The 15692-nt window shown below is 49.8% G+C and overlaps 1 protein-coding gene across 7 annotated transcripts in view; it reads left to right on the top strand.

The window, feature by feature from the left end:
- The window catches only part of Tom1l2 (target of myb1 like 2 membrane trafficking protein), a 126772-nt gene that overhangs the window by 84930 nt on the left and 26150 nt on the right, over positions 1–15692 (top strand). For all 7 annotated transcript variants that reach the window (XM_076542489.1, XM_042284132.2, XM_006973611.4 and 4 more), the window contains 3 exons: positions 6845–6979; positions 8623–8781; positions 11546–11662. In XM_076542489.1, coding sequence (XP_076398604.1) covers positions 6845–6979; positions 8623–8781; positions 11546–11662 — 411 coding nt within the window. The remainder of the gene's footprint in view (positions 1–6844; positions 6980–8622; positions 8782–11545; positions 11663–15692) is intronic.

Raw genomic sequence — 15692 nt, 5'->3', positions numbered from 1 at the left:
CTGAAATAAATGGGATAGATCCAGGCATGGTGGCACATGTCTTTAACCCTAGCACCCAGGAGGCAGAGGCAGGCAGATCTCTATGTGTTGAGGCCAGCCTGGTCTACATCGAGTTCCAGGATAGTTGGGGCTACATAGTGATGCTCCATCTCAAAGAAAGAATAGAATAGAGAGGTGACAGTCACTGTTTTTCTTGACAGCTGTGAGTAGGCAGTGGCCTGAAAGGCACGTCCTGCTGGGCTGGAAGGTGGTTTTTCTAATGGCGCAGGTGCCAGTACAATTCATGCTCACTAGAGCCCTGCTGCTAGGGAAGCCCATCAGGTTAGTCCTGGCCTTGCCCTCAGGGAGACGACAGCAAGTTAGAATGAGGCTTACAAGCAACTGGAGCCAAGGCCTCGCTAGAAAGGACTGGGGCTGGCCTTTGAATGTTGGGAATGCTGGAGTGGACCTAGCCCTGAGTGTCCCATTCCAGAAAATTCGACTGAATGAATAGGTACTTAAAAAGCTTTGAAGTAAGGAGCTACACAGATAAGCCCTACCAGCTTCCTGCCCATGAAGCATGCTTCAGGCTGTGTGTGTGGGGGGAGGGGGGGGGCGCAGCAATACCGGGACACACCCATGGGTCTCATTCCCAGCTGCCAGCCTGAGCCAGCTGCCTCTTACTTTACCTCAAGGAAGCACAGTCGCAGCTGTACAGAGGAGGGGACAGCTTTTCTGAAGTCTCTTGTGCCTGTGGTAGAGTGGGTGAGAGAACATGTTCTCTTACGTCTGCCGCCTGCTCCACCCCACCATCTCCCAGCCTTTGACTGGAGTCACAGGCATAGTTGGCCTAGAACTGGCCATAGAAATGGCACTTCCAATAGCGTATGTTTGCCATCCGCAGCCTCCTGGGCCAACTGTGAACAAAATTCACCAGTTTGGTGCAGCTTAGTGGAGAGCACTTGCTTGGCATATGGGAGATCCTGGGGTCCATCTCTAGCAAGACACACACAGCCATGCACACTCCAGTTGATGCCTTCCTCCTGTGCCCCATTCTGCACCACAGTGAGGCTTTCCGTCCTAGAGGCTAAAGTTATGTCTTAAGTTTAAATTACTGTGCTTAAGAGATCTATTAAACAAAAATGCCTCTAACCTGTCATCTCCACTTGCCCAAGGACTGATAACTTCCTGGAATGTTGGGGGCTGTTGTTCATGTAAGATAACAAGCCAAGTGTTCTCAGTTCTATAAATGAGTTTATATACACAAGCTGTGTATGATCTCATGCAGGTGGGAGGTATGTAGGCAGGAAGTATGTCAGGATGTATGCTTGCCCCCATTGGACAAAGACAGAAAGTACATAGCCTTGTGGGTTTTACCTTTATAAGCACCAGACTAACATAATTCATAGCCATTCTCTGGGAATTCCAGGTACGGACCTGTCTAATGTCCATTGTCCTGGCCAGTATTAAATAAAGGTTGCTTCAGATTTGGCCCAAAATTGTGGTGGTGGTCTTATTCTCACCTAGTGGGATTAGCAGGTATTGTCCTCTGGCCATCCATAGCCACTCCATATTCTAGTTTGCTTCCTGTTGTTATGATAAACACTAACCAAAAGCAACTTAGGGGAGGGGAGGGGAGGGCTTATTTGGCTTGTACTTCCATGCCACAGTCGCTGAGAGAAGTCAGGGCAGGAACTGAGACAGAAGCCGTGGAGGAACACTGCTTAATGGTTTGCTCGCTGGCTTAATGCTCTCTCGCTTTCTAATGCAGCCCATGCCCACCTGCCTAGTGATGGGTGCTACCCACAGTGGGCCGGGCCCTCCCTTATCAGTCACCATTAAGACAGTCTCTCACCGAAGTAGCCACAGGCCAGTCTGATCTAAGCAATTCCTCAATTGAGGCTTTCTCTTCCCAGCTGACTCAGGGCTGTGTCAAGTTAACAAACACTAATCAGCACTTTCTCCTAAAGTTCAGTGAAAATAATCAATCCCTCGGGCTGAGTTCTCTGAATGGCCCCGAGAACACTCAAACGAGACCATCTTCCATGGCCCCCACGATCCTTGTACAATCCACGGGTGGGTGACATGATTCTCAGTTTATTTACAGAACTCAGGTCTGGGGCTTGATGTATTCCCCCTTCTACACGCATCTGCCCCTCCAGATGGTGTGAGGAAAGTCACATGAGAGCAGGAAAGCCTGGTGAGCAGCTGCCAATGCCCCCGCCCTGACCTTACCACAGCGTCTTCCCTGCCCCACATTCTCTCTACTCCCTTGGCTGTTCTTAATGCTCACCTTTCTGCCTTCTCTAAGTCCCACCTGTTGAGAAGACATGAAGGCTGCCCCATTCTGTGCCACCCCTTAGGCTCCCTAAAATTATTCTAAGGGATAGATATAGATATATGGGGTCTTCCTGGTACAACATCCTCAAGCTGCTCATGCCCTTGCCCCCCTCCATATGCCAGCACTAAACTCTAAAAACACTCTCTTCCTGCCTTTCTTCTGTCCTTCCTTCCTGGTTTTGTTTTTTTGTGTTTGTTTGTTTATTTGTTTTTATTTTTAGAAACAAGGTTTTTTTCTGTGTAGCCCTGGCTGTCCCAGAACTCTCTCTCTGTAGACCAGGCTTGCCTCCAACTCAGAGATCCACATGTCTCTGCCTTCTGAGTGCTCAGATTAAAGGTGTGTGCCGCCAGGCAGAGGCAGGTGGATGCCTGTGAGTTCGAGGCCAGCCTGGTCTACAGAGCGAGTTTCAGGACAGGCTCCAAAGCTTCATAGAGAAACCCTGTCTCGAAATACCAAAAAAGAAAAAAAAAAAAAAAAAGGGTGTGTGCCACTGCACTCAGCTTAAAAGTACTCTTTTTACTGAAGACAGTGACTGGGTTGGGATGGAGAGGGAGTCTGGAAAGGTCTGAGAGATTGTGTTCTTTGACAGTGTCAGATACCTGGTGGCACCTGAGACTCATCCCTGAGAAGCATCCTGACCACACTGCTTCAGGTGGAGGCCTCTGGCAATTTCCTGGGGACTTTGTCCCCTGGGAACAGAAAGCCTATACTGAGGCATGGGCAGAAGAGGACCGAGCCTCCTTTGCCCAGAGGTATCCCAGGACCCATGGCTCAAATCCATACTTATCTCTTGCTCTGAAAGTTGCTACTCAAAACCTTGGACAGAATATAGTCATGTTGTGTCTACAGTGTGGCACACAAAGTTGAAGCACAAATTGACCTTTGTCTTCCCATGAGTCCCGCCTTTGGGTCTTTCAGCCTCCAAATTCTGAAGCCACAGACAGGAAAAGAGGAAATTACATAAAGACCTTGGCTTCTGGTGAAATGGCCACCATGTCATTGGCTAGACAGCACTGATGACAGAGAAGCTGAGAGAATGCCAGAACTACTACTACCAGGAGCCTGCTTCACATGGGACTCATCCTGCCTCTACCCTCTCTACTGATCCTGGGTCTCAGGTCAGGGGTTCAGGGTGACCAAGTCCTCTCAAACTAGCCTCAGCTCTCCTAAGGAGAGTTCCTTGGCTCAGCCTGCAGCAGGGGCCCTACTTTATCATGGGTATGTTGTCTGCTGACTGCCTCCGTGGCCATCTTTCCTCTCTTCTCTGAAGCAGGAAGAAAAGGATGCTTAGTAACTATGAGAACTCAATTAAATTTAGCCTAACAGCTATCGACTAACTGTTGCTCAAATTCTAAAATGTTATTATAATAAAAACCTGGAGCCAGATATTGTGGTAAGTGCTGGAAGATTGGAGAGACAGAGGAACAAGCCACTAGAGAAACTTCTCACCACTACCGAATCCTCAGGCCAAATGGAAGGCAAGATCCTATCCCCACGAATCCTCTGACTGCAAGCCTCTGAGTCCTGAGCCGAAAAGGCTTTCTAGTTCCTGTTTCCTCACGCCTTACATGCCTTTCTCCACCCAGCCATTTCACTTCCTTCCTAGTGCTGGGATTAATGGTGTGTATGCTTCCCAAATACTGGTAGCAAAGGCGTGTGACTCCCAAGTACTGGGATTAAAGGTGTGTGCCACCACTGCCTGGCTCTGTTTCTCTCCTAGACTGAATCAATCTCATGTAGTCCAGGGTGGTTTTGAACTCATAGTGATCCAGACCGATCTCTGCCTCCTGAGTGCTAGGATTAAAGATGTGTGCCAACACTGCCTGGCCTCTATGTTTAATCTAGTGGCTGGCTCTGTCCTCTGATGCTCAGGCAAGCTTTATTTGATAAACAACATATCACCACAACTGACTGCCTTCCCTGTACAAGGGTAAGAGACCTGTGTATACCTTTAAAGATGCCTGACCTGGTCAGGGAGACAAGAACAGTTATTCAGGCATGGCCCTAGAAGATTCTGGAACATGTGACAGCAATAATTTCTCCCATCTCCATGTCCTCACATACAGCCGTTCCTTTCAAGTGTGTCCCTCCTCCCTGTTGGTCCGTCTGTTGGCATCAGATTCTTATTCAGGGGAGATTACTGTTGTGAGCATATGCTTTGTTTGCAGCAGTCTGGCCCAGGCTGCCCAGGGGTCCTAGACAGGAGCTGGCATTGTGGCAAGTGGGGATAGGGTTATTAACCAAGACTTCTTATCTACAAATTAATGCCAACTCTTCTCTCCTAGCTACCGAGGAGAGTTTGTCTTGACAAAGCAGACCCTCCCAGAAGCCCAGGTCACTCTGGCCCAGGGTATGACTGGGCCTGGGAAGTGACGGAAGGGGTCAGGGAACCCTCACATCTTCTTTCTGCACACCACTCGGCATAGCAGCTGTTCCTTTCAAAGCACAAGCTGTCTCTGTCCCCTGGTCCTGAGCCACCCGTCAGACTTATATAGAGGGCGATCTTTTAACACCAAGAGACAGACCCAGCTGTGTCCCTGTTGTGTCCAGGGCTGAGCTCTTGGCAGGAGGAAAACCTGGTAGTCCCACCTTGGGATGTGTCCCAGCTCCCTAGAGTGTGTCTGAATCAGGCACAGCTCCCGAGTGTGTCTGAGTCTGGGGAGGAGTCCTGAGTGTCCACCTAGACTTTTTCTCATCCTCTCAAACTCTCATATGGGTTGGAGTAAGGAGGTCCCAGAGCCATTTGTTTCTCCATGGAAACAGAGGCAGGAAGTGACAGTGGGCTATGAGTATAGTTTTTAGACTCCTTAAGTTTATTTATGTATTTATTTCTATTTTATTTATTTAGTTTTGGTTTTTCAAGGGTTTCTCTGTATAGACTTGGCTGTCCTGGAACTTGCTCTGTAGACCAGGCTGGCCTCGAACTCAGAGATCTGCCTGCCTGCCTCTGCCTCCTGAGTGCTGGGACTAAAGGTGTGCAACACCCCACCCCCACCCCCTGCCCAAGTTTTTTTTGTTTTTATTATTTCTTTTTATAGGGCTGGGCATAGAACCTGGGCCTGATGCATGCTAGGCAAGTGCTGTACCACCAGCCCCCAGACTCTCAAGTTTGGTCCCTAAAATGAAATCCTCGAAACACAAGACTCTGGATTTTGAGTAGGGTGGAGCAAGAGCAGCTGGTGGGAGCCGGCTTCGTGATGCTAGAGGGATAGGACAGAGCAAGGCAGCGAGGCTGCATGGGTCTCCAGCTGGGTCTTGCTGACAGCCTCTGTCGGTACCTTCAGATGCAGAAGAAAGGACTGGCAGAGATAGGCTATCCTGGTGCCATGGTGATGTGAAATCCCCGAGTATGCATGTTAAATAAATGCATCAAGGAGAGAAAGCCAGGCTGATGGTGGTGTTTGTAGTGCGTGAGATGCATTGGATATAATTAAGGAAGCTTTTGGGAAAAAATGGCCTTTTAACTTCTAGTGGCTCTGGTGGTTAGAGATAGAATTTCTGTGGCTGCCTCAGGATTAGTTGGAGCTCATGGCTGTAGGCCATTAAATACTATGATGGTGACATACTCTAAAACGTAGTAGTATCTCTTCCTTTGGGTACAGATGTGTGGTAAAGGGCGTGGCATTGGGGACCCTGTTTCTGAAGAGCTTGTTGGATGATTTCTGGATTTGATTCTTCAATATCTTCCAGAGAACAGAATTGTTTTTGTAATTATTAAGAAGTTCATGCATCACCAGAAATGGTAACCTGTTCACAGTTGTTCCTTTTTGTACTCTTCGTTTAAGAGACTGCTGAAGATACTTTCCATTTCATTTCTGTGTGGGGGCAGATACATGTTCAAACTGTCAGCAGCACAACGTAATAGAAAAACCAGGTTGATATGGGACTCCTGGGAGGTGGGGTGAGCCCCAGCCACTGGCCATGGTCTGGCTCCCGATGGACTCGTATGCCCCTGAGCTGAAATCATCTCACCTGTAGTGACAGGACGGGCGGGGACAGGCAGGTTTTAGCATTGACTGATCTGCTGGGGAAAACTGGATTCAGCCCTGATTTCTCATCACATCAATTTCTCCTTTTCTTTCTGTTCAGCTCGCCTATGGCTCCTGCCTCCGTGTGTGTGTGTGTGTGTGTGTGTGTGTGTGTGTGTGTGTGTGTGTGATTGAAAACTAAGTCCTCCACTTCCTTCAGTTCAACAGCTCTGGCAATTGATTTCCTTGAGGTGAGACAAATGCCTGCATCTCAGGGTGTGCACGGTGCTTAGGTGTTATTTCTCTAAGAAAGCACACGCTGAATCAAGTTTTATGAGTTTGTTCACATTCAGCAGCATCGTCGAAAGCCAGGCCTTCCACGGCTGTGTCACAGCAACGATCTCAGGAGAGGAGCCGCGTAGGATCTGCCAGTGGGCCTTGCAAGGGCATGTAGGGCAGCACCAGCCTCCGAGAGGGTTGGGCTGACTTGCCAGCACCTTGCCACCCCGTGGAAGGACCGCTTCCACTTCTGACAGGCCATCCTCTTTCCTGCCAGGCGTGGGCAGATGCCTTTAGGAGCAGTCCTGACCTCACTGGCGTTGTGCACATCTATGAAGAACTGAAGAGGAAGGGAGTTGAATTTCCCATGGCAGACTTGGACGCTCTGTCTCCCATCCACACACCCCAGCGGGTAAGCTTCCAGCTAGTGTTTTCTAGAAAGACCTGCCTGTAGAACAGCCGAGCATTGTACCAGCCTTTTGCTGATGCCTTTGCATTATTCAGCTTGTCATGTGTTCTTAAAGCTCCAGGGCATTTCTTTTTCATAACAAGGGGGATGCAGACGGAGACAGCTGGGTGACTGGTGATTAAGCAGCAGCAGAGTCTCTCCCGGTTTCACACTGACAGTGGAGGGATATGATAGAAGGTTCAGTTCAGCACTTTTGTGGAAATGGCTGCTTTGGCTGAGCCATCCTATAAGGGTCATTAGCACCTGCTTTCCAGAAGACTGCAGAACATGCATGAGAGTCTGTCCTTATTTCCTGTGGTCCTGAGCATTGATGTTTATGCAGCAGAGGCAAAGAGCAACTCTCAGTATACAGCAAGTGGATAATTTCTCTGCTTTTAATATGGTGTTGGAGATAGAACATGCTAAGAACACATTCTATTACTAAATCACATCCCAGCCCAGTCAGAAGGATCTAAAATGTATTTTAAGCCATGGGCATTCAGCATCAGTCCAGGAATTCTTGAATTCTGTCAGCTTTGGGCCTCAAAACCCAGGGAAGGTCTGGTTAAAGCGTCCTGGTGGACCTCTTTCGGTGCTGACGGTGGCCAGGGTGGGCCTGCGTCTCAGAAGTAACTGAATGCTGGCAATGCCAATCATGGTTCCTCTGGGAAATTAGCTCCTGTACTGGCCATGAAGCAGCTCCCAGTCAAGGGGCAGAGGCAGGACAGCCCAGTCTGAAGAGGCACCAGTGGCAGCTCCCATGGCCTTGCTGGTCTCTGTCCGCCTGTCTCTCATGGGGACTTCACGGATGGCAGTGTGCCTTACACATGTGTGTGAACACCTGCTAATGTTGCGGAGGAAATCTGAGATACCTAAGTGGGTAGAGGGCATAAAGAATCCCATTTTCCAAGCCCAGCGGTGGTGGCGCACGCCTTTAATCCCAGCACTCGGGAGGCAGAGCCAGGTGGATCTCTGTGAGTTCGAGGCCAGCCTGGACTACCAAGTGAGTTCCAGGAAAGGCGCAAAGCTACACAGAGAAACCCTGTCTCGAAAAACCAAAAAAAAAAAAAAAAAAAAAAGAATCCCATTTTCCAAAGCATTATTCTTGTTATGGTCCCTCTAAGCTGATGACTATGCTTTGTTGTATAAACATAACCTGTTTTATTCTTCCATTAATGACACAGAAGGAACAGTGTTGTACAAGAACATTCAGTAAATTGCATGATTGCTATCTATATTAGTCTTCTTGTAAAGGCCACAGTATTGTCTTGTGGTATCAAGTAAGGATTCATGATTAGCAAACTTAGTAAGTACCCTGATCTGGAGGTGGCCTTAATGACAACCACGCAGTGACTGGAGTACTCTCAGAGTGCTTCCCATGGGGCCTTTTGGCTTGCATTGCTTGTCTGCAGCACATCCTGGGGAAGGGAGGGAGAGCAGAAGGTAGAGAGAGGGAGGAAAGAGAGACAGTGGTGGCTCCGCTGACCTCGAAGACTCACGAAGCTCTGTGGATTCTGACGGAAAGCACCTCCTGTTTTCGGGGCGGTATCAGGCTAAGCCACCTAGGCACCCAAGTGAACCAAAAAATGCTGTTGTTGTCATGCCAGAGTGTCCCAGAAATGGATCCAGCCGCCACCATGTCCAGGTCCCAGTCGCAGCCCAGGACAAGTACGGGCACCTATCCCTCACCTTCTCCAGCTTCCTACTCTACTCTGCAGGCCCCGGCTCTGAGTGTGACTGGCCCCATCACAGCCAATTCAGAACAGGTATTTGTGTGCTTCCAGGCCAGAAGCAAGCCAGCCAACTGTCCCCTCATCCCTTTCCAGGGGACAGAGGTCTCCCTGGACTTCCAGGTACTGTGCTAGGTATGAGGACACAAAGATGGAGGGGCCTAGTCCCCGGAGTAGACAGACTGGAGGTCATTGCAGTAGTGTGTAGTCTTGCTACGATTGGAAACAGCTGAGCATTCTGTGAGTCAAGGCTGAGCAGGGCCTGGAAGGTGGCTGGGGTCTATGGCACTGAGGGCTCTGGGGCTTGTCGGCTGAAGCCTGTGCAGACAGTATCATCACCAACGAGGATGCCATTGTCACACGCAACACAGAGGAGTGCCACACCAGGGAGCACTCGGGAGCAGGCCCGTCCGCAGCTAGGTTAACATGTAGGCCGAGCGGGGAGGTAGCGACAGCAAGGTCCAAAGCAGAGGAGCACAGCTGAGAGGTGAATAGGCATTCACCGCTTGGGGAAGTGAGCGTGAATCCGTGAGACGCGCCAGCCATCACAGTTCATACCTAATCAGTGAGGGGCTCTGAAGGCAGCAGCTAGATCAGGCAAGCCTTCCAGAAACATCTTCCTGCCTCAGTCCAGACACTGCCTGTCTGAGGGTTACTTCCCAATAAGCTAGTGTAATCTTATCTTTAGAGAAATTAGGGTGACTATTTTTTACTTGAATCTATAGAATTTCTATTAGTTAAAGTTTTAGAATGGGAGAGACTTGGGAAAAAATTTACTCAGTATTTGTAGTTCCTATTCGTTACAGTGCCATTACTGTGGAACCTTGTTCAAGTAGGGGGTTCAGGCAGTTGTTTATAGGGAACAGTAGTGTTGTGCTAGGGCTCTGTCCTTCCGCCAGTGCTAAGGAGAGCATGTAGTGCAAGCAGAATGCAAGCAAGGAGTCACACAGGCCCAGGTGTGAGCCGCATGCTGCTGCTCCATGTAAGGCTTCAGTAGAAAAGCTAACTTCTGTCTGAGCAGGTAGCCAGGTCCTGACTCTAGTCCACAGAAGGAAGACAGTCCCATGTGGCCACCAAATACTGGGGCCTTGTCTAATCCCACTGCTGAAATGTGGAGTCAATGCTCTCAGTGGGACCCGGGTCACTGAATGCTGCCCCTCTTCACCCCCAGAGCCAGAGCCTTTGTAAAGGGGAGCTGTGGGCAGAAAGGTCTTGGCTCTAGGCCCTGCTTCCTTGGACAGAGCTCCAGATTTTCTCTGAGGAAGCAAAAAGTATTTCAAACTGGATGGTGGTGGAGCCCTTGCTTCGGCTCACTTCAGTGTGATGGGCGCCAAGGAAGGGCCCTTCAGCAGCTGGAATGGCCAAGAGGAGGTCCTGAGTGGTAAGAAGTGTAGGAACCCTGAGAACCGGGCTCCTGTCCCAGGCGGAGAATGGAAGCTAGAGCAGCTAGGCCGTTGTCTGGCCTGGCCTGCTTCAGAGCCCATCAGTGGTAGAAACTTCCTAACCAAGATGTGGAGGAGACCCTGGGGCCTCCTCCCAAGTGAGGCAGAGGCTGGCAAGAGCCTTTTAGAGCCCAAAACATCCCCCAAGTGATTGTTGAGGTGGGTTTCTTGCCAGTCCTTTCCCTAAGAGTCTGCTGAGAGAACCCTGCAGCACAGGAGTGGATGTGAGAGACTGGTAGTGGATGTTTATACTTGGGCAAGCCAGGGAAAAGTGGAAAGGCCTTCTAGGAGAGGGAGGCATGGGTCTGGAATAGGTCTCCTGCATGATAAGTACCCATTCTGTCCAGCTCTGGGACTCCACAGGAACAGGCCATGCCTGTGGCCCGCTGCGTGCAGCAAACCAGGTGTGGCAGGCACAAGGCAGGCCATGCAGCAGCCTGTGTGGGGTTATCACCCCCTTCCCATAGGTGAGGGCATAGACTTGGAAAAGGCTGGTCCATCTCTGGACATGGGTGCTGCTGCAGCGTCCTTTCCTCACTGACTCTTCTAGGGTTCTGCACGCATCTCAAGGCAGGTTGTAACTCTGTCAGCTGTGCATTGGTCTCCTGCCAGAAAAGGATGGCATTCCTATACAACTTTTACAAGCCTCACTGTGGACAAAAACGTCCCTGTGGCTTCCACTTAATGTCTTGAAAGAATTAGAGATCCCTGGAGGTAACCAGAAGCTCAGGACTGGAGGACAAAGGGAGCCAGTGTACAGTTTGCCAACTGCGGGAGAGAAGGCACAGACCTTGCGGATGCTGATGGCTGGGCAGGATGGGGAATTTGAAGAGTCTGCCCCCACTCCTCACCTATTCTTTTCTTATCAGAAGAATGCTATGAGCACTGGCCAGCCTCCCTTAGGGTATGACACTGGCAGGGACAGAGTCTGTGAGCATGAGGGTCATGTAGAATAGGGACTCCACCCTAGGGGATCTTGGAGCACCTGCACTACCATACACTGATTTTAGAGAGAAGATATAGAAGCCTAGTTAGGTTAAAGGCCTATTCAGGGTCCCATGGAGGGAGAGCTGATGTACTCAGCTCCCTTCTACCCCATTCCCTGCACACCGTTCTTCATGTGTTGTCGTGGACAGATTGGTAGTGACTGGGGCTCTGGTGACCTGGCTCCCCCGTGTGGTTCTCACCATACTGCTAGCTCTCGATAGGTAGAGCAAGGGAGATAAGCTACTCCTGTGGTGCATGTTTATATTGATCTAAGTGCTCTTAGTGTAGACAGGATTGTCTCAGGCCGTGGGCTGGCTGGTTCTGATCCTGTGACTGACTGACCTTCTTTCTGCCTTCTCCTTGACCTGCAGATTGCTAGGCTGCGCAGTGAGCTGGACATTGTTCGGGGGAACACAAAAGTCATGTCTGAGATGTTAACAGAAATGGTCCCTGGGCAGGAGGATTCTTCCGATCTGGAACTACTCCAGGTGAGGATAACCTCAGCTTAGAAGCATGGGCTGAGTACCACGGCTGCACACTGTGGCAGGACCCACCTTGGGCACACAACCATGTTGACAAGTCTGGCGGCACCTTAATGGAGGGGGTCTAAGTCCGTGTTGGTTCATGGTCAGCCTTACTTCTTGGAGATGAGCAGAGGCCAGTATCACTATCTGTATTTTCAATTTTTACTTTAATAACCTTTTCCTGACTATAAAGTACCAGTTGTAGAATAAGTGCCTATCAAAACACAGAAATAAATTTCCTTAGCTTTTAGCCATCTGTAATAAGTGGAGTTTGCATTTTGGTATATTTTCAGTTAGACTCTTCATTGTGTTCATTTATTTTTACACTGAATTGGAATCATGCTGTGTATACAACCTTGTGTGTGTGGCTCTGCTCCCTTGTAATAAACATCCTGGACTAAGAGAGTCCTTGGAACTCGATGGCATAGAGAAACCCTGCTAGTCTCTCATCCTAAGACAGGGGATTCTGAGGTCAATTCAGAGCTCCTGTTCTCTGCCTCACTGCTGGGACCACTCAGGCTGGGCATGAACACTGTGGTTCCCGAGAAGCTGCTGCCTTGACCCCCTGCCTCTTTGCCTCTGGACACTAGAGATGGTGATGCTGGAGATGGGCCACAGGGCCTGCGTATTAGGCAAGTCACTCCCCGTGGCAGGAAAAGGAGACAGGAGCAAGCCAGGCTGCAATCTCGCCCTTCAGTTAGGTGAGAGCCCGTGAGGCTCAGAGCCAGTGCAGAGCTCTACCCCATTAGCCTGAAACAGCGCCTGCAGAGAAGACGGCAGTAGCCCTGCTCTTCAGGGGAGCGACCTTCTGGAAGGGTAGAGAAAGGATGCTGTGAACTACAAGTACCAGACCCCTCCTCCAAGAGACAAGATGAATGAGTGGACAGATCAGGAGTCATACTGGCCTGATGACCTGGCCTGAGAGCCTCATGATACACCTGCTGCTACTACTGTTGCTGTTTCCGTCTGGCAGTCTTGTCCACCTGAGGGCCACGCCTCCCACTTTGCTGTATGCACACTCTGGCCACCTGGGAAACCAGGCTCTGATGGTCCTGCACTTATAAGACGCATGCCTAGTAGTTCTGCTACTTAGAGCCCCTACTCCCCACTCCAAGCTATTGGTTCCTATGGGACGAGGCTGGGTAGGGCCTTCTCCTGGTCCCACACCAAGTAGTCTGAGGGCCATAGACAACAGAAGAAGTGGCTCCTGCTCTAGGAGCTCCCACCTAAGTACAGGGGACAGACAGGGAAACTGCTCACCTCCAAGGGACCTGGACAGCAGGCTGTTCTTGAAGCTGAGATGAGTACCTTTGGCCCAGCCCAGAGGGGAGCACTAAGCACCCCCTCTCTGGTTCCCAGACTTCCTCCTGACACCTGTAACAAACTAGGCCCCTGATTCATTAGGTGGTGGCCATATGTTATCTCCAGCCTCCCTTTAATATACCGCACTGGTCTCTACCCTAGCCTGCAGGAGGGCTCTTCTAAGTCTCCTATGGTGCACAAGAATCTGAGGCCAGTCTAGGATGATGTGGTGGTACTGTGCTGTATCAGTGTTGGAATTCCTTCTGTGGGTGGGGACTTGTTGCTCTGGATAGAACTGACCTCCTGACAGTAGGAGGTAGGTTGGACAACACCAAGATGGTTTCAGACAGCCAGAACAGACAGCAGAAAGTGTGTATGTGTGTGTGTGTGTGTGTGTGTGTGTGTGTGTGTGTGTGTGTGTGTGTGTGTGTGTGTGTGGTTTTAGGGTGTCTTGTTTGTTTGTTTAAACAAGCCCATCAGCCAAGAATAACAGAACCTAGTCTCCTGGCATCAGCTCAGTTTTCAAAAATAGGTTGCTTCCAATGACATTTTCCTTCATTCTGTTCTGTTCCAACTCAGAGCCTACTGGCCCCCACTGCTGTCATATAAATCAAACAGAAAAAGACCGTGTCTGGGTGCCTGCGGGAGGCTGTCATTTCAGTGTAGAGGAGGCAGGAATGGGTAGCTGTGTGAACAGACTCACTTTTCCTGGCTGGAGGCCACTGCCTTATGTCCCCCTTCTTCTGCCCCAGCAATCAGCAGGCAGCGGGTCCCACAGAAGAGCGAGTCTTCCATATGGGAAAATGCCACTGTCCTCCTTGGAACGTGGTGGGGTCAGAATCTGTCCCCAAGACTTCTTGGGGAAGATGGAAGACAGCCAGAATGCTCAGAGCAGAAGTAGACCAGAGCTCAGAATGCTGGCCAGGGCCCTGGAAATAAGCATATTTGTCAGCAGCCCAAATGTTCCCACCAGCCGACACAAGCTGCTCTTGACATGAGTGTAGGGTGATGATTGGAAAGAGAGTGGGAGGAGAGGTCACTGAAGGGCCAGCCCCAGGACGCACCTGTGGCTAACTGTACTTACGGGCAGGTTGCATCCCAGTTGCTTCCTGCTTATGGCCAGGCTCTTCCAGGCATGTCCTCCCACAGCCCGGAGAACAACAGGGAAACTTGCTGTAAACTGCTTGTCTGAGGATTCCTGGGAAAGTGACTGTCTTTGAAGAAAGGCCAGGACACTTAGTGCTGTCAGCTTTGCTGAAGTCCAAGGAGGTAAGATGCTGGGAGGGGACGCTCGGCACCTCCCAGGGTGGGTGTCAGATCCTCCACTTTCTGAGTTGAGCAACCTCTTCCAGACAGCTAGTCCAACTCAACACCTATGCCCAGATTTCCTCTCCAGAGTCTTGGATCACTTTCTCTTCACAACCCAGTGACAAGCTGTTCTGGCTGTCATAAAAAGCACTGTTTGTTTCAAATAGGCACCCTGGTTAGCCTCTAAGCACAGCAGGGCAGAGCACACCACTTACAAATAACTGCATGCATGTCTGGAAAGCTCCAGGTAAAGCACAAACCCTTACTATGCTCATATCTCCTGCCTCGATCCGTGGAGTGATCGCTTTCACTGTGAAAATGACTGTCACAGGGCAATGTCCTCTATAAATCATAGCTTCCGTAACCATTGTTGAAAAGCCCTCCGCACATTGAACTCAAGTCTGTTTCCTGTAGCTTTAATTTGATCTGTGTTAGACAAAAGCAGAGAATATACCTTTCCCTCATGGGTAGAGCCTTAAGTATCCAAAGATTGCTGTAAAGCCTACAGACTGTCCAAAGTCCATGCTGTTGACACCCCACTTGTATAGGAACAGACAGCCTATCACAGGAGACTGGCGCTTGTCATCCTGCACCTTCTTTTTGTTCTTTGTTTTGAGACAGGCTCTTACCATGTAACCCTGGCTGGCCTGGAATGCTCTGTGTAGACTAGGCTGGCCTCAAACTATGCATAGACACACCCAATTCTGCTTCTCAAGTGTTAGTACTAAAGGTGGGCACCACCACTGGCGTGCTGTGCCATCTTCCTCCCACATCTGCGTGCACATGGGTTGAACCACATTGCAAAGCTGTCATTGTCCTTCCTAAAGTACATGCCCTTAGCTGAGACTGAGTGCATCACTGGGACAGAGTTGAGCCCTTGAAGCTGCCTTCAATGAATAATGACTTACGCAGTGATGGTTATTATATAGATCTTTATCAGATGAAAAAAGAACCTATGCCGTTCGTTTAAGTAGCTTGTGGCCATCCCCACAATGCTTTTTGCATTTCATTTCAACAGAGTGGCCAAGGTCTTTTCTTTGGAAAAATCTGGCATATTCCAAACGTTTAGCTTCACGGTCTCCCTTTCTCACCAGTGACCTTCTCCTTCCCTTCTCCTTTGCTGCTGCAACAGGAGAAGTTTTCAGGACTGACTTCTCTGCTCCTTTGACTTGAAAGGGTTTAGAGGATAAAAAGATTGTTTTGTGAGGTAGGGATGAGACTGTCTCTTGAAGGGAAGATAACAGCATCAGGGTTAACTAGGCAGCGAAGAGGATATTCGATACCGTGTTCTGACTGACGGCAGGCATTTGCAGAAGTGACTAGCTGCTGAGAACCAGAGATAGGAGGATGCCAAGGCAGAAGTCTTTGGCATTGAAGGGATTCC

Source organism: Peromyscus maniculatus, chromosome 8 (genome assembly GCF_049852395.1).
Source record: "Peromyscus maniculatus bairdii isolate BWxNUB_F1_BW_parent chromosome 8, HU_Pman_BW_mat_3.1, whole genome shotgun sequence".
Taxonomy (NCBI): Eukaryota; Metazoa; Chordata; class Mammalia; order Rodentia; family Cricetidae; genus Peromyscus; species Peromyscus maniculatus.
The sequence above is the reverse complement of the archived record's forward strand: the minus strand, read 5'-3'. Positions and strand labels throughout refer to the sequence as shown.